Source organism: Oncorhynchus keta, chromosome 11 (assembly GCF_023373465.1).
Source record: "Oncorhynchus keta strain PuntledgeMale-10-30-2019 chromosome 11, Oket_V2, whole genome shotgun sequence".
Classification (NCBI taxonomy): domain Eukaryota; kingdom Metazoa; phylum Chordata; class Actinopteri; order Salmoniformes; family Salmonidae; genus Oncorhynchus; species Oncorhynchus keta.
The window spans coordinates 52515772-52542400 of NC_068431.1; the positions used below are offsets into that span (position 1 = coordinate 52515772).

General features: G+C 45.8%; 1 protein-coding gene across 2 annotated transcripts; it reads left to right on the forward strand.

Moving 5' to 3' along the window:
• The first annotated feature begins 5837 nt into the window (after positions 1-5837).
• Positions 5838-8321, forward strand: LOC118390583 (transcription factor Sox-19a-like). 2 transcript variants are annotated; one of them, XM_035781280.2, is made up of 3 exons: positions 5838-5998; positions 6225-6810; positions 7080-8321. In XM_035781280.2, exons 2-3 carry the CDS (start codon positions 6227-6229, stop codon positions 7390-7392), a joined length of 897 nt encoding a protein of 298 aa, XP_035637173.1. In that variant the 5' UTR covers positions 5838-5998; positions 6225-6226; the 3' UTR covers positions 7393-8321. The 2 variants fall into 2 exon arrangements, with proteins under 2 accessions (XP_035637173.1, XP_035637172.1); XM_035781279.2 differs by having other exon boundaries at positions 5838-6810.
• Positions 8322-26629: the final 18308 nt, after the last annotated feature.

Here is a 26629-nt window from a genome sequence, read left to right on the forward strand (position 1 = left end):
CAATTATATAAAATGTATAGAAAAATGTGTATATTCATGAAGGTATTATGGGTTTGAAGCTATTAAAGTTTTAAGGAAGTAAATTTTAATTGATTGAAAATCACTATCGTAATAAACGATATATTACAGTTGACTTGAGAGTTCTATGTCATGTGTTTTTCTAGGTTCCAATTGCAATTTTAAGATGGTCCCTGCCATAGAAATGACTGTAAATGGACTGAAAACAGAACGGAACCGAGAAAAGGGGTGTAGCTTGTTCACTATCGTCAGGTGATTCAGAATAATACATTTATTTCATCCTGGCATATTCTGTTAAAGAGGTATTGATGAGCAAAGTCTGCATCTTTAATATAAAGCTGACTTTACCGCAGTCTCATGAAGGAAGTTGGGTTGCCTGCTTCCACACCAGTTTCATGTCCTGTGACCCGCACATTGAATTTAAGGAAATCATTTTTGTTTTATTCTGTTTTCTCTTTTAAGGAGTATGATTATCCATTCCAATTTAGGTTGAGCTGTTTCCAGGTCACGGAGTAGCACCTCTGTTGCATTGGCTGCCATGTCCAGACTTTCCGCTTTAGTTAAAAGGTTATCCACTTCAGCAGTGAGCACTGCCAATGATTCATTTAACATTTTTAGTGGTAAGTCAAGGGCAGAGGTAATCTCATGAACAATCTCTGGTATAGGACAGCTCTTTCTGTTGTCTGGTGTTGAGAGCCTGCATGTTTCCACAGTTGAATTGTGGACACACAAATTCTAGCTGCTGGAGCATAATAGACCTGATAGTTATTTCTTGTCACACAATGAATGTCCAACACCTTAATATTTTGTTTAGTATTAGGAAATAATACATTTTAGGAAATAAGTCCATTCATTCATGGTAATTTGCAAAAGAAAGCCACGATTAGGCCACACGTTTCAATGCATGCAAACGGAACTGGATGTCAAAATTCGAACATATACCCTACATGACCAAAAGTTTGTGGACACCTTCTCGTCGAACATCTCATTCCAAAGTCATGGCATTAATAGGGAGTTGGTCCCCCCTTTGCTGCTATAACAACCACTCTTCTGGGAAGGATGTCCACTAGATGTTGGAACATTGCTGTGTGGACTTGCTTCCATTCAGCCACAAGAGCATTAGTGAGGTCAGGCACTGATGTTGGGCGATTAGGCCTGGCTTGCAGTTGGCGTTCCAATTCACCCCAAAGGTGTTTGATGGGGTTGAGGTCAGGGCTCTCCAGTCAAGTTCTTCCACACTGATCTCGAAAAAAATCATTTCTGTGTGGACCTCGTTTTGTGCAAGGGGCATTGTCATGCTGAAACAGGAAAGGAAGGGGCCTTTCCCAAACTGTTGCCACAAAGTTGGAAGCACAGAATAATCTAGAATGTCCTTGTATGCTGTAGCGTTAAGATTTCCCTTCACTGGAACTAAGGGGCCTAACCCGAACCATGAAAAACAGCCTCAGACCATTATTCCTCCTCCACCAAACTACACAGTTGGCACTATGCATTGGGGTAGGTAGCGTTGTCTTGGCATCCACCAAACCCAGATTCGTCCGTCGGGCTACCTGATTCATCACTCCAGAAAATGCGTCTCTACTGCTCGAAGAGTCCAATGGCGGTGAGAGTTACACCACTCCAGCCGACGCTTGGCATTGCGTATGGTGATCTTAGGCTTGTGTGCGGCTGCTAGGCTATTCTACTGTCAATATTTGTCTATGGACATTGCATGGCGATTTTATACACCTGTCAGTAACGGGTGTAGCTGAAATAGCTAAATCCACTCATTTGAAGGGGTGTCCACATACTTCTGTATATATAGTGTGTTTTGTGGAAAAGAGATGTTGTATGTTTCTAAACGATGCATCATGCTGCCTTGTTGTCAACATGACCGAGCGGTGCAGATTACTCTTCAATTTGAGAAGGGTGCTCCTCCTTCACTGCTTTTACCCATTTACGTCACTGGCTATAGACCTGTGCACTGCAGTTCAGCTTAATCGATCTCCCTCAATATGACCCATATTAAGAGATGTAATGATCCTGTTTTTCGGAACATCCGAATAGTCATGCAGGGGGGTTTAATGCATAAATAGTGGGGCCATGAAATAATTGCATTCTTGTATTGTATAAACCCATATATTTTGTATTCAGATGCATTCTTGGATTGTCTCTCGGACTAGGCAAATGTTGTACTGTGAGCAAAATTAGGCTGCATTTACACAGGCAGCCAAATTCGGATCTTTTTCCACCAAATTGGTATTTTGACCAATCAGATCAGCTCGTTTGACAATAATTTGGCAACATTTCAGAATTAGTCTGCCTGCAAGCATTTTAAGATTTCTGCTCAATCATAGTTAACAATATTGACATTGTAGACTCGCTGAAACATAATGAAACAACAGCAATTATCATACAAATGTAGTCTAGCTGAAATAATTTTTACAGAAACAATGTAACAAATAATTTCTACATTGTATTCTGCTCTATGTAAGTGGGGATGTCTTTGATTTAATAGAAATGTTCAGCTTCTTTGGATATTTGCAGTTGAAACTGATTTGATAACCACAGAGTGCACTTAATCACATTTGGTTCATTGAAATGCACAAGCAGTATGCTTGACCAGTACCATTTTAGAGATAGAATGTAGAATGTTACTGCTTATTTGACATTACACAGAGGAAAAACAAATGTATTATGACAATGGGGTTTTCAATGGGAGGCAGGTAGCCTAGTGGTTAGAGCGTTGGACTTGTTACTGAAAGGCTGCAAGATCAAATCCCTGAGCTGACAAAGTGAAAATCTGTTGTTCTACCCCCTGAACAAGGCAGTTAATCCACTGTTCCTAGGCTGTCATTGAAAATATGATTTTTTTCTTAAGATTTGCCTAGTTAAACTAAGAATAAATAAATACCTGTGTCTGCCACCAGATGGATTCCAAATACTGTCCAATTGTGGGTGCCTTCCATCCAGTGTTGCTGCTTCACTCAGCAGTGCCTATCCTTCAGGCATTTAGATTTTAAAACATTATAAATCACTTTTTATGTTTAAATGCACCCACAAAAAAAAGAGAGATGGACCCAAGGTGGTAGATAGATCAGGAAGACTTTGAACAACAGCTTTGTCTCAAGTGTCCTTTGCCTCAAATCTGTCATTGCCAATCTCTGTTTTTTTCTTATGTATATAATGTTAGAGGCTTTCAAATCTCACCCCCTCTGTCTTGTCAGTATTTTATTTGCCCACTTTAATGTTGAATTGATTGTCACCACCACAACACCAGGAAGGTATTGAAGGGAGTTAGAATTTTTACAAAATTACATTGTTTTACTGGACTAGTTACTAATGGAGTTACTGACAGTCATAAAGTGGATCTGGTGAATAAAGTCCATGTTTTTCTGAAATTATTTTCTAGTATATTTCTACAATTTGTATTATCTCTGCTGTGTGTCTTTATGTTTGTCCGGAATAGGCCTAAGTGCTCTTTATAAATGTTGTAGGTCTATAGGCTACAGCCCCCTTTAAAGATCTCTCAGCGTGTCAATTGAACAAATCTACATGAATCAGAGTTATTAGAAGGTAACAGCATGTCAGCGTCCTATTTCTTATCAAGAAACAAATCCTCGCCCTTTAAACTTTTACAATTGAGAATTGGCATCGAACAGCCTCTTGTCATTCTCACACACGGTTCCTGTTAATCATTTCATCACTTTTCCTTATGTTATTAAATGCAACCAACCTAAACCAATGTATACTTCTCGGGCTCAGTGTAGGTGGTCATTCCTCCAATTCCACCCCCCACCCCCACCCCCCATCTCTCCGGTATCCATCCTTCACTATTTCTCTCACCAAGATTGGCCTCCCAACCGTGACCCCCCCAACCCCCCATTGGCACCCCAATTGTTGGTAGAGCAATTGTGTGTGCGGGAGGCTCGTAAAGGGCCCTGCCTGGGTCCCCCTGCCCTGTGACGGATAGCTGGGAGACCGCAGGGCCCATTTACATGAGAAGAGCCGGAGGAGAGAGCGATGAATAGAGCGACTTTCAATCTGCTTGTCTCTGAGGACTTTCTCTTCCAACCACCAACCCCCCATCACCCAAACCTTTTGTTTGTGCTACTCTCTGTTTCTTGGCCTCCCTCTCTTTCTATCCTCTTTCTTCTCCTCAACCTCTCCACTTCATTTTCCTTTGCCTCAAATCTGTCATTGCCAATCTCTGCTTTTTTTTCTTCTTCCCCCTATGTATATAATGCTAGAGGCTTTCAAATCTCACCCCCTCTGTCTTGTCGGTCTTTTATTTGCCCACTTTAATGTTGAATTGATTGTCACCACCACAACACCAGGAAACATACTTGTATTTCCTCTATTTCCCTTATCTTCTACTCACAAAAAGAATGACCCTGGCACAATGGGAGAGGCATACTCCAAGTACAAATAGTTAAATAAGTCGCATAATGGCTATATTATCTTGGTCATTGGAACCCGTCCAAATAAATTGGTTAATGGCTGTGTTATTGTGGCCATTGGAACTAGCTCATCCAAATAGATTGGATAATGTATATATTATTGTGGATTGATCTCTCAACCAACCAAATCTCCCTGATGCTAAGGGGGACTGGTATTATTGTGCACATTGCGGTCTATTTAAGCAATAAGGCACCTCTGGGGGTTGTGGTATATGGCCAATATACCACGGCTAGGCTGTTCCTAGGCACGACACAACGTGGAGTTGTGGTATATTGGCCATATACCACAAACCCCTGAGGTGCCTTATTGCTATTATAAACTGGATACCAACGTAATTCACCAGTTTATAGTTTTTGTTACATCGTCATTATCCCATTTGATTATATCAATCTAACATTCAACTTGTATCACACTACTCAGTGCTTGAAGTGGACTGAAATAGTAGGTGCCAGCTAGTACTCATTTTGGGTGCCGGCCCAGTAGTCTTTATATGTAGGTGTCAGTAGTCATCATATTTTATTGCCTGTATTCTATAAGAGGTGCCGGTACACCTGTGGGCACCAGCTCAATTCAAGCACTGACTCTTAATCCTGCAAAGCATAATGAATGAGCTATTTACTGATTGATGGCTATGGGCAAACACCTAGCCCCCAGTGGAGGTGTAAAGTGGTGACCATAGAAACTAGAAAAAGGTGTAATGGGTAGCTACTAGTAATATCACACCTCGTCTCATTTTAGAACCGCAGGGAGCTGCTACTGGATAGAGGAGGCATGGACCATGCATGGGGTATATACTGTGAAATGGGTCTTGTTTTGTTGACATACTTTCTCTCTGAAAACATAAGCCTACCAGGCTTTTGACAATGGAATCCAATGGATTGTACATTGTAATATCGTCATTCAAAGGTCGTTCAAATATGCTACAGATGTCATTCTGACATTACATTGATATGAAAAGCCTAAACTTATTTTGATTACTGTCAACAAGTTTCATTAATGTGGTGGCCAATATTATAGAGAAAGATCTGAAATAAAATGATATACCTTAAGTAAATAAGAATGATGAATCTGAAAATGTAAACTCGTTTTTTAAGTTTTGTATTGGAGAGAGAATTGGGTGAGGGGTTCCCTGCCTTCTCCCACCCTTGTCTTAAACATGTCTGTTGGCCAATGTTATGGAGAAGCCTGAAACAAAAGTATTCTTTATCTTAAATTAACAAGAACTATATAATACATTTTACAAAGTAAAGTTTGAAGTTTGCGTTGCAGAGAGAGAGAGGGAGAGGGGAGGGGGGGCCTGCCTCCCTCCCTCCCACAGCGATTCCGCCTCTCTTCATATTCACTCAAGTGCATTCCAAATTCACCGCACCCCTTCTATAGTGATGTAAATGAGTGGGCTGGAGGGAGGGAAGTTAGGAGCAGATTTGCTTGTGAAGAAGTTTTATAATCACCAGCAACCAGTGGGATAGGGAGTTATTTCAAGAAGGAACTCTACAGCAGTATCTCTCTTCTCATTGTAGTTTAAAGGCCATCTGAAGTCGTGAGTTGGTAGCAGGATGTTTTTGCGACGATTTTGTTTCCATCTCTGACAATTTGTTTTATCATTATTGTTTTCAACTTCTGCTTGGGATGCTTGATTGACATTACACAGCCGGTGTAATTTTAAAGCTCTGTTCAAACGTTGTATATTTCGTTTATGGTAAATATGTATAACATTATAGAGCACCAACTCAAGTCCTCTGTTCCTTCACATCATCCTGGAACAGGAATGCCACCTGCGAACGGAGTAGGGGGGCACGAGGGCGGCCACACAGGTTCCAAATTACCGACAATCCAACCTGACCCAATGGACAAAGTCAAGCGGCCCATGAATGCCTTCATGGTCTGGTCTCGCGGTGAGCGACGGAAAATGGCTCAGGAAAATCCCAAAATGCACAATTCTGAGATATCCAAACGGCTGGGTGTCGCGTGGAAGTCTCTAACAGACGCCGAGAAAAGGCCCTTCATTGACGAGGCTAAGCGCCTCCGCGCGGTGCACATGAAGGATTATCCGGACTATAAATACAAGCCCCGTCGTAAAACCAAACCGATGCCGAAGAACAATACTCTCGCCGCCCAGTATCAGATGTCGGCCGGTAACCACCTGCTGAGTGCGTCCGCGGCTCAGGGACAAGTTGGAAACCCCAGAATGGACGCATATGGCTGGGGCCACACAGGGGGCTACACTGCGGCGATGCAGAGCGAGGCGCTCGGCTACAGCCAGCAGCTTCACCGCTATGACCTGTCAGCACTTCAGTATCAGTCCAGCATGGCCCAGGCCCAAGCCTACATGAATGGTGCCAACGCATACAGGTGAGTCTAGATTGTTACTTTTTCTATGATTTTAATGGCTATCTACAGTTCAGAAATATTTTCTTTCCAATGTACCATTGGCAGTTGTAGGCCTAAACTGTTTTTGGATATACAAAACCCATGGCCAGGTTGTTTTATTGGCGCTAATAGTCTATTTCCATCTTGTTCATTTATTTTTGGTCAGTGACCCTTTTGTGACTTTTTGAAGTCAAATAGTTACTCTCATTAGTTTGTCTCAATTGATCAGTAACCCAATCTCTCTCCCTCAGCCCCATGTCCTACAACAGCAGCCCCCAGCAGGTCAGCCCAGTGATGTCCATGGTGAAGCAGCAGTCTGATGGCCACAGCATGTCCCCATCCCCCACCGGGCCCCACAGCCCCCTGCAGCAGCACCACCACCAGGCCCACCAGCAGCACCAGACCCAGCGTGGTATCCAGGTCCAGGGAGACCATCTCAGGGACATGATCAGCATGTACATGCCTGGGGGAGATGCCTCAGAGGCCCAGAGAGGGTACTCCGTCTCTGCAGCAAACATCCAGCAGCATTACCTGGGAGGGTCAGCTCCACTCACCCACCTTTGAATTCCCTCTCACACACCTCTAAGCTGAACTCACTCACCAACTCGCACACCTCTGAACTGAGACATTATTCTGATTCAATCAACCGTGTATCATGTTGGTTGAAGTGCTGTCGACTCCCCTCCTAACTCTTGTTGGTCCCTTATCCACATCTGACCTACAGGGTCTGACACTTATTGTGGAAGTCCAGTAAGATGGATGTTGGCAAACAACGTGATCTGCTGGCATTGACTGGTGGCAGCCCAATGGGGTCAGTAAATGTGCCGGGACTGAAGAAAGAAAATAATATTAATTTTAATACAAAGATGAGATCCCTCACTGACACAGACAATATTTTGTGACAAGATGACGATGTCGTCATCATTGGTCGTTGAATGGTTGTGTGGTTTCAGTGTACATTCCAGTTGGAATGCCTTGATGGTTATGAGTGATTCCAAACCCCAGATATTGTCCCATTCTACTATTTCTCTAAACCTACCATCTAAAAGAGTATTAATGACTGCAATGGGAACTCGAGTTGAAGTGGAAGTATGACATTTTGTTTTTGTGAATTCTGAACAAAATGGCTTCGACATTGACAATCTCAAATGTTTCTCTCAGACAACTGCCATTTCTGTATCCATTCAGAAAATGAATTTACCTCTAAATGGGTCTACACACCCTGTAATTTATATAAAAGTTAAATAGCAGTTGTTTTTTTCCCCCACAACTTTTTGAAACACAAAACTGAACCGATATTTGAGGATTTCTTTGTTATTGTTTAGTTTAAATCGATGCTGCTTTTCTGAGGTTTAGGCCTTATTTACCGTTGTGAAATGTATTGAATTCATGTTTTATTAATACCCTTATAGTAAGGGTATTGTTATTTCAAGTCACTTGACAAGAATGATGTAAAACAAAAAAAAAAAGGTAATAAAGTGTTATTATTTTTCTATTTTCTACTGTCACATAATGTGCATGTGATAAATTCCTAAAACTAACACCATTTACATAAAACATAACTGATGTCTTCCAATGCAACCGTAGAATAACCTCAAAGCCTATATGATTTAACATGGAGATAGTCTAAACTTTCACCAGGCCTTTGCCCGCTTCTCTTTCCCAACAGAAAAGGAGAGTGGAAAGCTATCCAACTCCCGAGCATAATTACCCGTTTCGGTAAATCTCATTGTTCCCTCGCTGCTTTAGAGCATGCAGGTGCACACAGTAAACCGTGGTTCTCAGCGTGTCTTATGGCTGGCTTTGTCCTCTTTTCTCTGGGTTCCCCATGGGGCAGGAAAATTAGCGTTGCATTGAGTGCCCCTTCTTCCTTATCCCACAGTCCAGGCTTAACCCTTTCCCTGCCCCTCACCATTCTCATGGAAATCAGGTCTGCCATCACATCACTGACTGACTAGTCGAACTAGGCTAGGGAATGTTGTAGGGTAGGACATGGATTCATATTAACGGACATCAACACACTTTTGTGACAAAACCATTTCCTTAGCTGAAGACAAAAGTTAGTTTATTTGAAAAAGATTGTCTTAATTGGGGCAACTAGGAACATGTCAACTAAACGGAGTGCGATTCTGCATGTAATCTGTACTCTTGGAGGAAGGGGGGTCCACTTTTCTGAAGAAATCTCTTAGCAACGAGCAGTCTTCCACAGGTTGTTGTTACCAAGGGATACCCCTGTCACCAAACTACCCCCTCCAGTTAAATGACTATGCCATTCCATGGACACTCTTGTCCTCTTGCATCATAGCAAAACACCTCTAAACCTACCAACCCAACATTCGTTTGTAAGATGTAAAATTATGTAGGCCTAGACAGCACAATACAAAAATGTTATAATATGCAATTGATAGTTAAACATTGATCTGTGAGTCTCGCAAAAAGATGATGTTAAAACACAATGTGTGTGTAAGGGGGTATACGGTTAAGATCTAGACAGAAGGCATTCATATCTGCTCTCAATTTTTTTTCTTCACATTTGGTCTGTTCTTTCAAATTAGTGCAAAGTAGAAATTGTGCAAAAAATATTGAATTTTAAAAGCCTGTTATTTACCTTTATTTAACTAGGCAAGTCAGTTAAGAACAAATTCTTATTTTCAATGACAGCCTAGGAACAGTGGGTTAACTGCCTGTTCAGGGACAGAATGACAGATTTGTACCTTGTCAGCTCAGGGCTTTGAGCTTGCAACCTTCTGGTTACTAGTCCAATTCTCTAACCACTAGGCTACCTTGCATTATAATATAAACCACATGGAAAAATTCAATATGTGATTTTTAAAAATATGAATAAAGACTTGCTGAAGTGCCAAAATTCTGCATTTATACATGTCCCTCTGTGCTTCCTCTGATTTCTAGGAGGATTTTAACCCACCTTAACACCAACATTTCTCCAACTTTTCACCATCAATGTAAAGCCCTAGTTATCCTGTGGCTTTGACCTAGTCATTTCTGATGATTATTTGTTTAATGTGATCAGTGGGTCAACCCTCTTACATGAACTGAACATCTAATTTTAATATGGTTAAATATTCCTTTTACATTTATTTTTTAAAAAATGAGCTAATAAGTGTTAAGCAGGTGAGCTGCTTCTACTCTTTTTTTTACTCTCTTTTTATTTATTTTTTTGTGGTGGAAAACTGAGTGGGTCGAGCGTAACACGTCAACCCTGTTACCCATAGACAGGCTAGAAATGTTTTAACAATGTGTTTTTTTTGGTGAAGCTTGCATTCAATTGCCCCTCCCTGTTGCATTACGACAAGCTTCCATTCCCCCTGTCACAATGGGATTCATGGCTGATTTAAGATGAAGTTATCAACCCTGTTAATATATTTGGTTCTTAATAGACACTTATTATAGTACTTTTTTAAATTTCACTTCTTGGGATGGGAAAACTTTTTAAAAATTTAGTTGAACATGTGCAATTTATGATAGTATATCCAAATTAGGTGAAATAAAAGTGCTTTTTTCCCCCGCCAAGTTACACTACTCAAAAGGCACCTACTTGGTGGAACGACCCATTTAGTTTCAAATACTTGTTCAATTGTTTTTTAAACATTTTTGGGGGGTTTAGAGTGAGGGAATGAATAAAACTTGTAAAAGCAAGAGCTACTTCCATGTGCATTGGGCAGACAAGGTAGTTTTACCCAAGTCATAATGAACAATGTTTTGGTGGCAGGCAGGCAGAGAGCAGGTGAATGCTTTGAGTGGGCGTCTTCTTGCGTTAGAATGGCTGCCACGCTTCAGTGCTATGTCACAAGAGGGGGCTGGATCAGCAGCATATTTTACCACAACTGTGAACAGTCACCAAAGATCAGGGCTGTGCTCTGTCACGGGTGACAAGCTGGCATGGGCAGACGTTTGTGTGTGTGTGTGTGTGTGTGTGTGTGTGTGTGTGTGTGTGTGTGTGTGTGTGTGTGTGTGTGTGTGTGTGTGTGTGTGTGTGTGTGTGTGTGTGTGTGTGTGTGTGTGTGTGTGTGTGTGTGTGTGTGTGTGTGTGTGTGTGGCCGGGGTCATGCGTGATGGTGGAGATAGGGAAAGATGTTGTGTCTGGCTCCCACATAGTAATCCTTTGCCTCAGAAGTCATTAGCTGGTCAAAGCAAACAGTCATCTCCATTTTCTACAAGAACAAGGTGAAAACACTCAAGCACTCCACAAAATAGCTAAATTACACGTCATTTGGCAATCAACTGGCAACTGATTGGAAGTGTCGAAGCAGTAATAAATCGATTCCTGTTACGTAAATTATTTCAGAGAAAGCTGGTGACTGTCGGGTTGACTAGATTTATGATGGTTAAGATTTTGGTTTGGAATATCCAGCTGGAACGATGTACTGTTGACAATCTCTCACCCCCAAAACTGGGCTGATTTTGTCCAAATGAATCACTCTGACAATTATCTTCTACCCCCATTCTATAAGCATTGTAAGGTGTGTTTCCAGTGTAAAGTCATTGCTCCCCTCCCACCACCACCACACTTTAGTTCTCACAGAGAGAGGGACCACCCTAAGGTTGGGCTGGACTGGTCTATCCAGTTCTCAGTCTCCCCATGACGTGCCACACCACACAAAGCCAACACATCGAGGTCAACAACTCACAATTCCCGCCCAAGAAACATGGCGGGGAGTGAGCACAGGTGTTCCTCAAATGAATGCACCGGTAAACCCACGTTTTGTTCAGGCACGCAAACAGATCCTTTTTTTGTTTTGTTGAGTTGATCCCTCCAAAAACTTTCACAGCACTCAACTGATTCCTTAGAAAGGCTGGCTGTGCTTAGATGTTCTTTTGTATACACATTTTCATGGAATTGTCTCTTAATTGAATTCTAAAACGCGTTACAGTCCTGAAAATAGAATATTCTTTTGGAAACCCTAACTGAACAAAAACGCGGACAAGTATTGGCCGCAGGGACATGGACACAAAGATCCTTAGATCAGAGCTGTGAAGGGTGAGTCTGTACACAGCACATCAAAAAGCAGCGCAAAGGGCATAGAAACTCACTGACGCATTCATGCGTCAGAGAGATCGGAGACACATGAGCTTGTACAGGTAGATAAGGACAGGACAACACATTGGGCTTCAAGAGTTCCAGCAGATATGAGCCAGTCTAGATATGAAGCTTAACTTCAAATGAAGACCTCCCAAGATGACCTCCCCAGGTGGAAAAAACAACAACAATTGCCACAGCCTTCCACACAAACAAATAAGATCATTACATGTTTGCACCCACACAGTGACACTACCTTTCTCATTAAAGGCCTAGTGCAGTCAAAAACATGATTTATATATATTTCCACACTATAAGGTTTAGTGTAAGAGCTGTTTGAAAAGACTGCCTGAAATTTCTGCCTGTTTTGGTGGGAGGGAGTTTTGGCCTTCTATGGTGACATACCCATGCGGTAAATCAGTTAGACCAATAAGAAAGAGAGTTCCAACCCGCTGCCAAAAACAGCTGTTTTTCAGTTTTCCCCCTCCCCACTCAGATAGTCCCAGCAAAAGTATTGCTTGGTCTTTGCTCTTTGCTAAGTAGCTATTTGTTTCTTTTTTAGCATTGTAATTGAAAACAATCACAGTAAGATTGTTGCCCAGAAATTATTTGATATTCAGATAATAAAAAAAAAACAGCTTGTAACGGCCATTGGTGGTGGAAGAAGGTGAGGACCAATGCGCAGCGTGGTAAGTGTCCATCTTTTTAATAAAGTAAATGAACACTGAACAAAAACAACAAAGTGAACGAACGCAACCGAAACAGTTCTGTCTAGTGCAGATACAGAATCACCCACCAAGAAAGGACCAAGCAGCGTGGTGACGAGAGGCAGCGATACCTGGAGGATTGGACTTGGGAGGAGATATTAGATGGCAAGGGACCCTGGGCACAGGCTGGGGAATATCGCCGCCCCAAGGCAGAGCTAGAGGCAGCGAAAGCCGAGAGGCGGCATTATGAGGACCTAGCACGGCAGCGCAACAGGGATGAGAGGCAACCCCAAAAATCGTATCGGCCGGGCGAGAGTGGGCATCAAGCCAGGTGCCATGAAGCCGGCTCAGCGCATCTGGTCTCCAGTGCGTCTCCTCGGGCCGGGGTACATGGCACCAGCCCTACGCATGGTGTCCCCGGTTCGTCAGCACAGCCCAGTGCGGTCTATTGCACCTCGCAGCACTGGCCTGGCTACGGGGAGTATCCAGCCAGGTAGGGTTGTGCAGGCTCGGTGCTCGAGACCTCCAGTGCGCCTCCACGGTCCGGTCTATCCGGTGCCTCCTCCATGCACCAGGCCTCCGGTGGCAGCCCCCCTCACCAGGCTGTCTCTCCAGCTCCTTCCTGCAGGTGCTCCCACCTGTCCTGAGCTGCCAGAGTCGCCCGTCTGTCCTGAGCTGCCAGAGTCACCCGTCTGTACGGAGCTGCCAGAGTCGCCCGCCTGTCTGGAGCTGCCAGAGTCGCCCGTCTGTCCGGAGCTGCCAGAGGCGATCGTCAGTCAGGAGCTGCCAGAGCCGCTCGTCAGCCAGGAGCTGCCAGTTCCGTTCGCCAGTCAGGAGCTGCCAGAGTCGCCCGTCTGTCCGGAGCTGCCAGAGCCGCTCGTCAGTCAGGAGCTGCCAGAGCCGCTCGTCAGCCAGGAGCTGCCAGTTCCGTTCGTCAGCCAGGAGCTGCCAGTTCCGTTCGCCAGTCAGGAGCTGCCAGAGTCGCCCGTCTGTCCGGAGCTGCCAGAGCCGCTCGTCAGTCACGAGCTGCCAGAGCCGTCCGTCAGCCAGGAGCTGCCGGAGTCGTCCTTCACTCCGGCGCTGCCGAGAGGCCACGGAGGCGGTTGAGGAGGCGGACAAAGACTATGGTGGAGTGGGGTCCAGGTCCCGCACCAGAGCCGCCACCGCGGACAAACACCCACAAACACCCACCCAGACCCTCCCCTATAGGTTCAGGTTTTGCGGCCGGAGTCCGCACCTTTGGGGGTACTGTCACGTTCTGTCTTAGTATGGTCAAGGCGTGAGTTGGGGGGGTTTGTCTATGTTCCGTTTTCTATGTTGTGTTTGCTTTTGCCTGGTATGGTTCTCAATCAGATGCAGGTGTCGTTAGTTGTCTCTGATTGAGTATCATACTTAGCTAGCCTTTTCCCACTTGTGTTTCGTGGGTGTTTATTTTCTGTGTCTGTGTGTTCCACACGGAACTGTTTCGGTTAGTTATTTCAAGTGTCGTTTATTGTTTTGTTTCAGTGTTTGCTTGGTTTAATAAAGAGCATGAACATGTACCACGCTGCGCATTGGTCCTCCGATCCTTACTACTCCTCCTCTTCACTGAACCTAGGATGTTAGCGCATTCAAATGTAAAGCTGGCCATGATGCCAAATACCTGATTGCTGTAGGGTCAGTCCAGTAATAGAGTACAGTTTGGTTAGAGTAACTTGGTCAAAATAAACTTTTAATTTGACCTAATTTTAACATTGTCATAAAGAGCACATGTACCACTTCATAAAAACATGGTTTCCCATCTCAAGGGCTTAAATAAACAAAATTACTATAGTAAGTGCCAATAAAGTAACACGATTGAGGTTCTCATCTTAAAAACAGCCATAAAAATATATATTTAATAATCACCTTGTGACAGAGGAAATGGAAACTTGTGTTCAACAGGGAGGGGCAATTGAATACTTGCTTCAATGTTTTTAAAATGGTTAAAAACCCATCTATGGGTAACAGGGTTTATGTGTTATGCTCAACGAGCTCAGTTTTCCACCAGAAAACAGAAATTGGCCAAAAAGAGTAAAACCAGCTCAACTGCTTTTACACTGATTTGACCATTATGTTCAGATTATTTTATTTTTTAAAGGAATAGTTTCACCATATTAAAATGAGAGTTTAGTTCACGTAATAGGTTTGACCTTAAAAATGAATTAATCACATTAAATTATATCTTCAGAAATGACTTGTCAAAGCTAGAAAATAACTACGGCTTTACAATGATGGTATAAACTTGGAGAAGTGTTAGGGTTGAGTGGGTTAAAATCTTCATAGAAGTTGGAAAAACATGACAAGTACTATAATCAATTCAACAGTTTTAATTACGAGAAAAGTCAACAACCCAATCCCCATATATGAGCCAATGGAAAAGCAAAAATGGCAATATTTGTGTTATTTTTATTGGAAGATTATACTTCTGCTGAAGCTTTCCTCAAGATGACATGAACATTGTGCTTTGTCTCTCTCTAGAGGCATGAATGAGAATCGCAGTACATTTGTCTCGTAGCAACAATGCATTCACTGACAGAACAAGTACGGTTCATACAGAGTATTATATTTTGTGACCTGAAATGTTATGGACTAAACTTTGCCATAAAAGCACCTCAAAACAAGCATGCGCACACGAAGGAATGTGATTGAAGTAACATTGAATATTTGGTACCATTTACTATAACAGTAGGTCCTTGGATTGAGTTGTGGTTGACTTATTACTCAGTTTTGTCTTTAGTGTTGCCAGTCTTGCAACACCAGGAGCAGGCAGCTGTGCGGACCCAGCTCCACAAGGGGGGGCTTAGCACCCTCAGTTTTAATTGTATGTACCTATATGAAAATAGCAAATAAATTCAAATGATTGAATGACAGGTTGGCGCAAAACCTGTATATCCGATGTGCTGTGTCAGCACAATGGACAGAGCGCGCCACAGTGTGCGTAAAGGGGCTATGGGAAGTCACTTGGGTAGGCTAAGGGAATAATACGCCCCCGCCTATAATATTTGATTAATAAGATCGGGGGTCACGTTTACCATTGAAGTTGCTTCACTCAATTCTGCCTCACGCCCCACCACTACAGAGTTTAGGTAGCTTCTTAGCTAGCTGTAAAAAGCGTTATTGTCATTAGGCTACCAGGAGAGTGGCTGGAATTACTACAGAATTCCAACGCAAGACCCAAATTACGCCCCTGGGTATAGCGGTATGTTTCAGCATATGAATAGCCACATTCTATTGTAGTTCTTGGTAGCCTATTGGTTTTCGTAGTTGTAAATTGAACTGCACGTATTGGAAACATGTTTATGTTTGGCTGGCATTGCTTAATTGATGGATTGAATTTACGTGGGTTGAATTTGAGCCACAGGAGTGTATTGTGCCATATCACAACGTGTTGCTGTACTCATGAGCGGCATGGTTTTCCATGTTCGAAGTGGGCCTATTTGTTTGGCAAGAAAGCTGTGCAAGGCTGCATCTCACTGTAGTTTACTTACCTGTATCTCCAGTCACCCTTTGTTTACTGCATTTATTTACTGTTAATGTAACTAGTCTAAATATAGATTGATAAATGCATGACATAATCTGATATTTTGTTTGCGAGGCCTACTGGGTACCACCGTTTTGTTTGCATTCATTCATTCGCAGTTGTGTCTGTATTCTAAGACAAATAAGGCTATTCAGTCTTTTTGTTTGCATGCATGAATAACTAGGCTACGACTTTCAGCACCTTGTTTGCATTATTTTGGTAAAGCACGGCTGCATTCACATAGGTTGTTTGTAATAGGTGAATTACCCTATCCGATTACCCTATCCGTCCATTATACTCATTACCAAAACAGCCTTGCTTTAGTGTGTAGGTCACTGACCGTTGTGCTGATACAGCGCAGTGGAGATTGCAGCGAAATCTGTAGCCTACCTGTCACCTCAAAAGCACTCAATCAATGTTCTCTTCGTCTCAGCATTTGAACTTTGTTTATTGGGGTGTAGCGTGATAAGCGGAATTCAATGTCATTCCAATGCAAGAATCCCCCCAAATTGTGCCCGATTTCAACTGCCCCCTCACCGATCTCACTTTATTCTGGCGCCAGGTCTGCAGCAGTGACAGGCACATGGGTCAGAGTGGAGACAGAGATCTAGTCTCCAGTCTCCTACAGAGAGGGATAGGACCAGGGGAGGAGAGAGAGATGAGGGGGATAAGGGAGGAAAATGATGAGGAAGAGAGTGAGAAGGGAACAGAGACGCATGAGTAAAAAGAGAGAACAGGGTCAAATACAAAGAGGATTTGAAAGGGATGTGATGATAGGGATTATTTTAATAAGAGTAATACAAACAGAGAAACACTGCTTTCGCCTTTTTCTAAGTGTGTGTGTGTGTGTTACCCGTAGAGAGGTGAAGATTACAGCCAGTGAACCAGTGAAGACCAGGAACACAGACGGGAGGTGACAGCTGGCCCTTGTTGCCATGGCAGTAGTTCCTGTCTTGATCGCCTGGCCAAACACACCCAACATAACAAACACTCAGCAGCCAGTCTGTACAAGTCAATATAGGCAACTTATTATAACCCAACACATGCAGTTATAGCTTCCTCTTCGCAGTCAGTCTGTAAACATCTACAGACACATGTTTACTATGACCTAACATAAGCAGTTACCTTGCTTGTTTTCTCACCATTGACAAAGACCCAAAAGCCTTGCCTTCCTTTGCAGCAAACTAATCAAATGTTGTTCTTCTTCTCCTGCTTAACATTTGCACATGCATTCTTATCACATAGGCCAGCTCCTACAATATACCATCTGCTGACTGTACCGCAACTGCCAGAAGCCTTCCAGCTGATTATATTTCCATGCAAATGGACAATAAAAGCGTTGTATGGTATCATACACGACTAGCAACAACAGCCAGCGTGCTGGAGTCCTGCGTTGCAGAGATGAAATGTTTATGGACCAGAGAAAAGGTCAGCGCAGAGGTCAGGAGCAACATCACACCACTGTAGGGCAAGATTAACAACACACCTGCAGGAAACAAGGACAGTTAGGACACAGCCACTGTACAGAACATATTCCTGTGAAATGTAGCCTAAAATAAACTGTTAGGCATGAACCATTTATGTTGTACTCCCATGGCTGACATATTGTTCCTTTTACAAATGGGGTGGGGAATTGCCAAACTTTATCTGATCGAATGCTTGTGTTAAAAACATTTAAGAATTACCAGTATTGATTTAAAATGTTATCTGTAGGCAGGGACTCATGCACATTAGAAGCACACATGTATACAGAGGGGAGTGGTCATACGTTTGAGGCTGTTACTACTGTAGTGTTGGATGAGGAAGCTCATGGCCAAACTCTGGATCGACATGAGTAGTCTCTGCCCAGGCTCGGTGCAACAAACAGACAGACGTGGAGCAAATAAAGATACAATGGTTTGTCAATTGATTGTTCATACTCGAGCGGGAAGTTGTTGGTGATGCAAAAGAGTACAGGACCTGTGATGGCATAGACCTGCAGTAGGACAGACCAGCAGTTGATCCCTGATTCACTCCTGGCCTTAAGTACATTCCACAACTGAAGGCAGCTGTGCTCTAGAGAAGAGGGATGAAGGAGCATAACCCGAGACCTGTTTTTAATGGTAATTCGTACCTTTATGCAATACTTCCCTTGCTCCGGATTATAGTCAAAAAACCTTCACTATACTTCATCTTCTTCCATACTGGGTATGTGGATTTATTTAGCCCTCTCTTTCTTGGAGCTATGACCTGTTTCCATGAACTACACAGGGACCTGCACAGATATCTTCCATAAAGGCTCATAGTTCTAGACTGCCAAGGGGTCAGAGAGACCCCAGCTCTACTCTCACTTCCTGTTTACCCAGATTAAGTGATCTTTTGTATTTTGTTATTACAACATCATCTTCTACACTATGGGTCAAGTTACCCCCTGCTTTCTCGGGTGGGTTGTGGTGTATTAAGAATATGGCTCCCACAACCAGACAGCTCAGACCGACCAGTACTCCTGTAAAGCTCCACCCCTTCCCGGAAAATACATCACCAGCTAGAGACCAACCCACACTTTCGCTTCTAACGAATCTTCGTTAGAGAGGTAACCTCCGAACCTTATTGGTATTCGGTTCTTCTCCTAACTCTGTGATTTTTCGACAAGTGTGTTTACCCTCCCGCAATGTGTTATATGAACCCAGGTAGCACTTTCAGCTATTCTCACCGCAAAGGCTGTCACCAGGAGCATGGTATGGCCCCTCCCACTGTGACTGCTTCCAGTTCTATTTCTTTAGTGATTGGACAGAGACCCAATCTCCCGGCAGAGTCTTGTGTGTATTCTCCTTCTGTAGTTCTCCTGTTGGGCATTAAAAACGGGTGTAGTTACTGAACAGTTTCCTCATGTGTTCTGCTAGTATTTTCTGTCTCTACAACACCGTGTTCCGGCCTTCCTAATTCTGGCATTCTATATGGTCTTCCAAATACTTTCTCAAATGGGGATAACCCATCTTTATCGGGGGTTATTCCTATAGTCATTAACACAATAGGTAAACACTATCCAATCTTTTACCTGTACTCATGTGTGTTTTTCTAAGCCTGCTTTCTGTCTACTATTATTCTGTGCACAAATAACACAACGTGAACAATAAAACATTTTTAAAAGTTAGTTATTCCGTATGCTACAAAGTGTTATCTAATTTATCTGTACCATACCATCCCTCCGGTTGATACATGGCTCTGCCATTGTATCAAAACAGCAGCGTATCTAAACAATAATTTTGGCAGTATGGGTAACTTATTAAAAGGTCTGAATAAAAATTCAGCATAATTCCACAGCATTTCCTAAACTTTACTGCTGTCACGTCTACTCCCGCTTACCTGGCAACCCTCATTACGCATGCCTGCGCCCCATCATGAGGCACACCTGGACTCTATCACTACCCTGATTACTTCCCTTTAATCTAGGAACTCCCTAACATCACTCCACAGGCAGTATTGGTTCAGTTTTCATGTCCAGACATTTCTCTTGATTTGTAACTCTCAAATGTTCGTTATTATTAAACTCACCATCTGCACCTGCATCCTGACTCCTTGCGTCTGGTTACAAAATACTGCATCAGAAATTATGGAAGAATACACCATCTTTCAGACATTCGAGAAACAGGGTCATCTACTACACCAACACTGCAACCAGCTGGCTCTACTGGATACGACCATGGAGGAGGTCCTCCACGTTCTCCACCGCCTCGACTCCACCAGCGAAGTTCTCCATACCTCGGTCGTCAAAGTGAGCCAGTCCCCCAGCCGTCCGCCCAGGTCAGCGATGCCCGACTTATCACGGTACTCCTTCGAAATGCAGTGGCTTCCTACTCTAGTGCTCCCTCTATTTCCCCTACCAGACGGCAGCCCCAACCAAGATTGCCATGGTCATTTCCCAGCTGACCGGACAGGCGTTGGAGTGGACTACGTCCGTCTGGGAGAGAGGAGCGGATGAGTTGGGTTCCTATTAGCAGTTCATGGCCATCCTCCAGAGAGCAGAGAGGGAGATGAGCAACTTTTTCAACACCAGCAGGGTGCCCAGTCTGATGTGGAGTGCGCCCTACCTTTCGGACTGTGGCAGCCTCCAGCAGATATAATGAGCCAGCGTTCCGCACTCTATTCCGCAGTGGACTTGCGCGAGGAGATCCAGATGGAGTTGGCATGTCAAAGATGACAACCTATCCTTGGACGCTCTCATCTCAATGGCCATCCATGCGTATAACCTTCTTTGGGAGCGTCGGTGTCCACCTCGCCACTTGCCTCGCTCCTATGACTGTCCTGTGGCAGAACCCATGGAGGTGGGGGTCACGCACCTCTCTGCAGCGTCGCCGGAGAGAGCTGGGGCTCTGTCCCTATTGCAGCCAGGAGGGACACCAGCTTCAGCGGTGCCCGGTGCGTCCAAACCCGGGGTCCTCTAGAGCAGAGCGGCGGCCCTGTGGCGTCATTAGGGTATTCCATCATCTCTTTCCGCCAAAAACTTTCTGGGTTCAATTTCACTGGCTGGCTTTCCCTCATCTGTCTCTATAGCTCTACTGGACTCCGGTGCCGCTGGGAACTTCATCAACCAGGCTCCTGACTCCTCCCTGAACACAACTTCTTACAAACTCTCCTCTCTTTTTCCTGTCCAAACTCTGGATATGCAACCATTGAGATCCAGCACATTTACTCACGTCACAGCACCACTCACCCTCACAGTGGGACACAAGCACCAGGAAAGCCTTCCCTTCTTCATCATCGCACCCATACACAAAGTCATCCTCAGCCACCCACCATCTCCTGGTCAGAGAGGAGGATTACCGCCCAGGGACCAGGATGTCGGAAGACCTGCTTTCCCACACCCTGTGGTTCCACGTCGGTGAGGGTCCTGTGAGTGTCCACCAGCAAATCAATCAGTCCTTCCGTATCCTTGGCCCGTGTTTTGGGACGTAGATGTGGACATCCGCCAGGCTCTGGAGAGGGAAGCCGCTACTGCCACCTGCCCTCCGGAGTGCATCTACGTCACCAAGGGGATCGGAGATTGGTTGCTGACCTGGGCACACACATCCCTCGCTACTGGACATCCAGGTATCACCCGCACCGCTCAATCACTTTCTTAAATACTGGTGTCCCACTTTGGCGCAGGACGTTGCACAACTTGCCAACTCATGTTCAGTATGCACTAAATCTCCCCGGCATGCTCCAGCAGATAAACTCTTTCCACTTCCCATTGCTCAGCGTCCCTGGTCTCATCTGTCCATTGATTTCGTCACTGATTTCCCCTCTGATGGTTTCACCACCATTTTGGTGGTTGTGGACATATTCTCAAAATCATGGAGTTTCATCCCTCTGTCTGATCTCCCTACCGCTCTCCAGGTTGCTGAGGCACTGTTCCAGCAGGTCCTCCAGCACTATGGCCTTCCGGGGGATATCGTCACGTGACTGAAGGCTTTCATGAAGAAGCAGGGGGTCATGGTCAGCCCCACCTCCGGGTACCATTCTCAATCTAACGGGCAGGTGGAGAGAATGACCCAGGAGCTGGGGAGGTTCTTGAGGGGTCACTGCCAGGACCGACAGGGGGAGCGTGCCCGATTCTTTCCTTGGGCTGAATATGCCCAGAATTCATTGCGACACTCCACCGAGCTGACTCTCTTCCAGTGTGTTCTGGGTTATCAACCGGCCCTGGCTCTGAGGAATCCGAGCCAGACCAACGCTCCTGCGGTGGACGAGTGGTTTAGACGTGCAGAAGAGGTATGGAACGATGCCCACCTGAGACTCCAGTGCACCATCCGCCGTCAGAAAGAGCAGGTGGATCGCCACCGTAGTGAGGCTCCCATGTTCCATCCTGGCGATCACATCTGGCTCTCTACCAGGAACCTCCCACTCCGCCTGCCCTGTAAGAAGCTGAGTCCCCAGTTTGTGGGGCTGTTCAAGGCACTCCGGAGGGTCAACGAGGTAGATTACAACTCCCCACTAACTATACGATCTCACCATCTTTTCATGTTTCCCTTCTCAGGCCGGTGGTTCCCGGTCCCCTGGCTGATGCCATCCCCCAACACCCCTGCGCCTCCCTTGAACACACTGAGGGGAGCCCCGCCTATGCCGTCAGACCACTCCTGGATGTCGTGTGAGTCAGCTCCAGTACCTGGTGGACTGGGAGGGGTATGGTCCAGAGGAGTGGTGCTGGGTTCCGGTGTACGACATTCTAGATCCCAACATCATCCGAGAATTCCACCTTTGCCATCCGGCCCGCTCCTTGACGGCTTCGTCCTGCAGCTCGAGTTGCGTGTCGGGGGTGGGGGCAACCCATCATTATGCACACCTGGCAACCCTCTTTATGCACACCTGCGCCCCTTCATGAGGCACACCTGGAATCCATCACTACCCTGATTACTCCCCCTTTATCTAGCACTGTTATGCACTTGAGTGAGGACCCAAAAGCGCTTTAATGTAAACACAGGGAAGACATAGATCCTCTTCAGATGTAGATAATGGAAAAATAGACAACCCGCAGAGAGGGCGACAAAATGAAACAAAAAGTCCTTCTGATAATTACAAAAGAGCCCCCTTCTTAGCAGCAGAGGAGAATAGCTGGGTTAGCGGCGACAGGCTGCAGGTCTCTCTGGGTAGGCGCGGGTCGTAGAGGAACAGTGGTACCTGATCTCACGTAGCATCAGATGAACTGGACACAGTACAAACGATAAGACAGTTAGCTGAGTACAGGATGCACTTGCCAGGCAGATTCCGACAGGACGGGACAAGGATGAAGCAAACAAGACGATAGTTTGTTTCTGGCATGAGAAACTCAAACGAGAATCTGACACAGAAAGAAGCAGGAACAGAGAGAGAAATAGAGACCTAATCAGAGGGAAAAAGGGAACAGGTGGGAAAAGGGTGAACGAGGTAGTTAGAGGAGATGAGGAACAGCTGGAGGAGGAGAGAAAGAGAAGGTAACATAATATGACCAGCAGAGGGAGACAGAGTGAAGAGAAAGAACAGGAACAAGACATAATATGACAAGACATGACAGTACCCCCCACTCACCGAGCGCCCCCTGGCGCACTCGAGGAGGAAACCTGGCGGCAACGGAGGAAATCATCGATCAGCGAACGGTCCAGCACGTCCCGAGAGGGAACCCAACTCCTTTCCTCAGGACCGTACCCCTCCCAATCCACTAGGAACTGATGACCATGGCCCCGAGGACGCATGTCCAAAATCTTACGGACCCTGTAGATAGGTGCGCCCTCGACAAGGATGGGGGGTGGGGGGAGGACGAGCGGGGGCTCGAAGAACGGGCTTAACACAGGAGACATGGAAGACCGGGTGGACGCGACGAAGATATCGCGGGAGAAGAAGTCGCACTGCGACAGGATTAATGATCTGAGAAATACGGAACGGACCAATGAACCGCGGGGTCAACTTGCGAGAAGCTGTCTTAAGGGGAAGGTTCTGAGTGGAGAGCCATACTCTCTGACCGCGACAATATCTAGGACTCTTAGTTCTACGCTTATTAGCGGCTCTCACAGTCTGCGCCCTATAACGGCAAAGTGCAGACCTGACCCCCTTCCAGGTGCGCTCACAACGTTGGACAAAAGCCTGAGCGGAGGGGACGCAGGACTCGGCGAGCTGAGACGAGAACAGCGGAGGTTGGTACCCAAGGCTACTCTGAAAAGGGAATAGACCGGTCGCAGACGAAGGAAGCGAGTTGTGGGCGTATTCTGCCCAGGGGAGCTGTTCTGACCAAGACGCAGGGTTACGAAAAGAAAGGCTGCGTAAGATGCGACCAACAGTCTGATTGGCCCGTTCGGCTTGACCGTTAGACTGAGGGTGGAAGCCGGACGAGAGACTGACGGAAGCCCCAATCAAACGGCAAAACTCCCTCCAAAATTGAGACGTGAACTGCGGGCCCCTGTCCGAAACGACGTCTGACAGAAGGCCATGAATTCTGAAAACATTCTCGATGATGATTTGTGCCGTTTCTTTAGCAGAAGGGAGCTTAGCGAGGGGAATAAAATGAGCCGCCTTAGAGAACCTATCGACAACCGTAAGAATAACTGTCTTCCCCGCTGACGAAGGCAGTCCGGTGATAAAATCTAAGGCGATGTGAGACCACGGTCGAGAGGGAATGGGAAGCGGTCTGAGACAGCCGGCAGGAGGGGAGTTCCCGGACTTAGTCTGCGCGCAGACTGAACAGGCAGCCACGAAACGACACGTGTCACGTTCCCGAGTGGGCCACCAAAAACGCTGGCGAATGGAAGCAAGCGTACCCCGAACGCCGGGGTGGCCGGCTAACTTGGCAGAGTGAGCCCACTGAAGAACGGCCAGACGAGTAGGAACGGGAACGAAAAGAAGGTTCCTAGGGCAAGCGCGCGGTGACGGAGTGTGAGTGAGTGCTCGCTTTACCTGCCTCTCAATTCCCCAGACAGTCAACCCGACAACACGCCCCTCAGGGAGAATCCCCTCGGGGTCGGTGGAGACTACTGAAGAACTGAAGAGACGAGATAAAGCATCAGGCTTGGTGTTCTTAGAGCCCGGACGATAAGAAATTATGAACTCGAAACGAGCGAAAAACAGAGCCCAACGAGCCTGACGCGCATTAAGTCGTTTGGCAGAACGGATGTACTCAAGGTTCCTATGGTCAGTCCAAACGACAAAAGGAACGGTCGTCCCCTCCAACCACTGTCGCCATTCGCCTAGGGCTAAGCGGATGGTGAGCAGTTCGCGGTTTCCCACATCATAGTTACGTTCCGAAGGCGACAGGCGATGAGAAAAATATGCGCAAGGGTGGACCTTGCCGTCAGAGAGGGAGCGCTGAGAGAGAATGGCTCCCACGCCCACCTCTGACGCGTCAACCTCGACAATGAACTGTCTAGAGATGTCAGGTGTAACAAGGATAGGTGCGGATGTAAAACGATTCTTGAGAAGATCAAAAGCTCCCTGGGCGGAAACGGACCACTTAAAGCACGTCTTGACAGAAGTAAGGGCTGTGAGGGGAGCTGCCACCTGACCAAAATTACGGATGAAACGACGATAGAAATTCGCGAAGCCGAGAAAGCGCTGCAGCTCGACGCGTGATTTAGGAACGGGCCAATTAATGACAGCTTGGACCTTAGCGGGATCCATCTTAATGCCTTCAGCGGAAATAACAGAACCGAGAAATGTGACGGAGGAGGCATGAAAAGTGCACTTCTCAGCCTTCACATAAAGACAATTCTCCAAAAGGCGCTGGAGGACGCGTTGAACGTGCTGAACATGAATCGGGAGTGATGGTGAAAAAAATCAGGATATCGTCAATGTAAACGAAAACAAAGATGTTCAGCATGTCTCTCAGGACGTCATTTACTAATGCCTGAAAGACAGCTGGAGCGTTTACGAGGCCAAAAGGAAGAACCCGGTATTCACAGTGCCATAACGGAGTGTTAAACGCCGTTTTCCACTCGTCCCCCTCCCTGATGCGCACGAGATGGTAAGCGTTACGAAGGTCCAACTTAGTGAAAAACCTGGCTCCCTGCAGGATCTCGAAGGCTGAAGACATAAGAGGGAGCGGATAACGATTCTTAACTGTTATGTCATTCAGCCCTCGATAATCTATGCAGGGGCGCAAGGACCCGTCCTTCTTCTGAACAAAAAAAAACCCCGCTCCGGCGGGAGAGGAGGAGGGGACTATGGTACCGGCGTCGAGAGCTACAGACAAATAATCTTCGAGAGCCTTACGTTCGGGAGCCGACAGAGAGTATAGTCTACCCCGGGGGGGAATGGTTCCCGGAAGGAGATCAATACTACAATCATACGACCGGTGCGGAGGAAGAGAGGTGGCCCTGGACCGACTGAACACCGTGCGCAGATCGTGATACTCCTCCGGCCCCCCTGTCAAATCACCAGGCTCCTCCTGTGAAGAAGAGACAGAGGAAACAGGAGGGATAGCAGACATTAAACATTTCACATGACAAGAGACGTTCCAGGAGAGGATAGAATTACTAGACAAATTAATAGAAGGATTATGACGAACTAGCCAGGGATGGCCCAAAACAACAGGTGTAAAAGGTGAACGATAAATTAAAAAAGAAATGGTTTCGCTATGATTACCAGAGACAGTGAGGGTTAAAGGTAGCGTTTCACGCTGAATCCTGGGGAGAGAACTACCATCCAAAGCGAACAAGGCTGTGGGATCCCTTAACTGTCTGAGAGGAATGTCATGTTCCCGAGCCCAGGTCTCGTCCATAAAACAGCCCTCCGCCCCAGAGTCTATCAAGGCACTGCAGGAAGCTGACGAACCGGTCCAGCGGAGATGGACCAAAAAGGAAGTGCAGGATCTTGAAGGAGAGACCAGAGTTGTAGCGCTCACCAGTAGCCCTCCTCTTACTGATGAGCTCTGGCTTTTACTGGCCATGACGTGACAAAATGACCAGCGGAACCGCAATAGAGACAGAGGCGGTTGGTGATTCTCCGTTCCTTCTCCTTAGCCGAGATGCGGATACCCCCCAACTGCATAGGCTCAGAACCCGAGCCGGCGGAGGAAGAGGGTAGTGATGC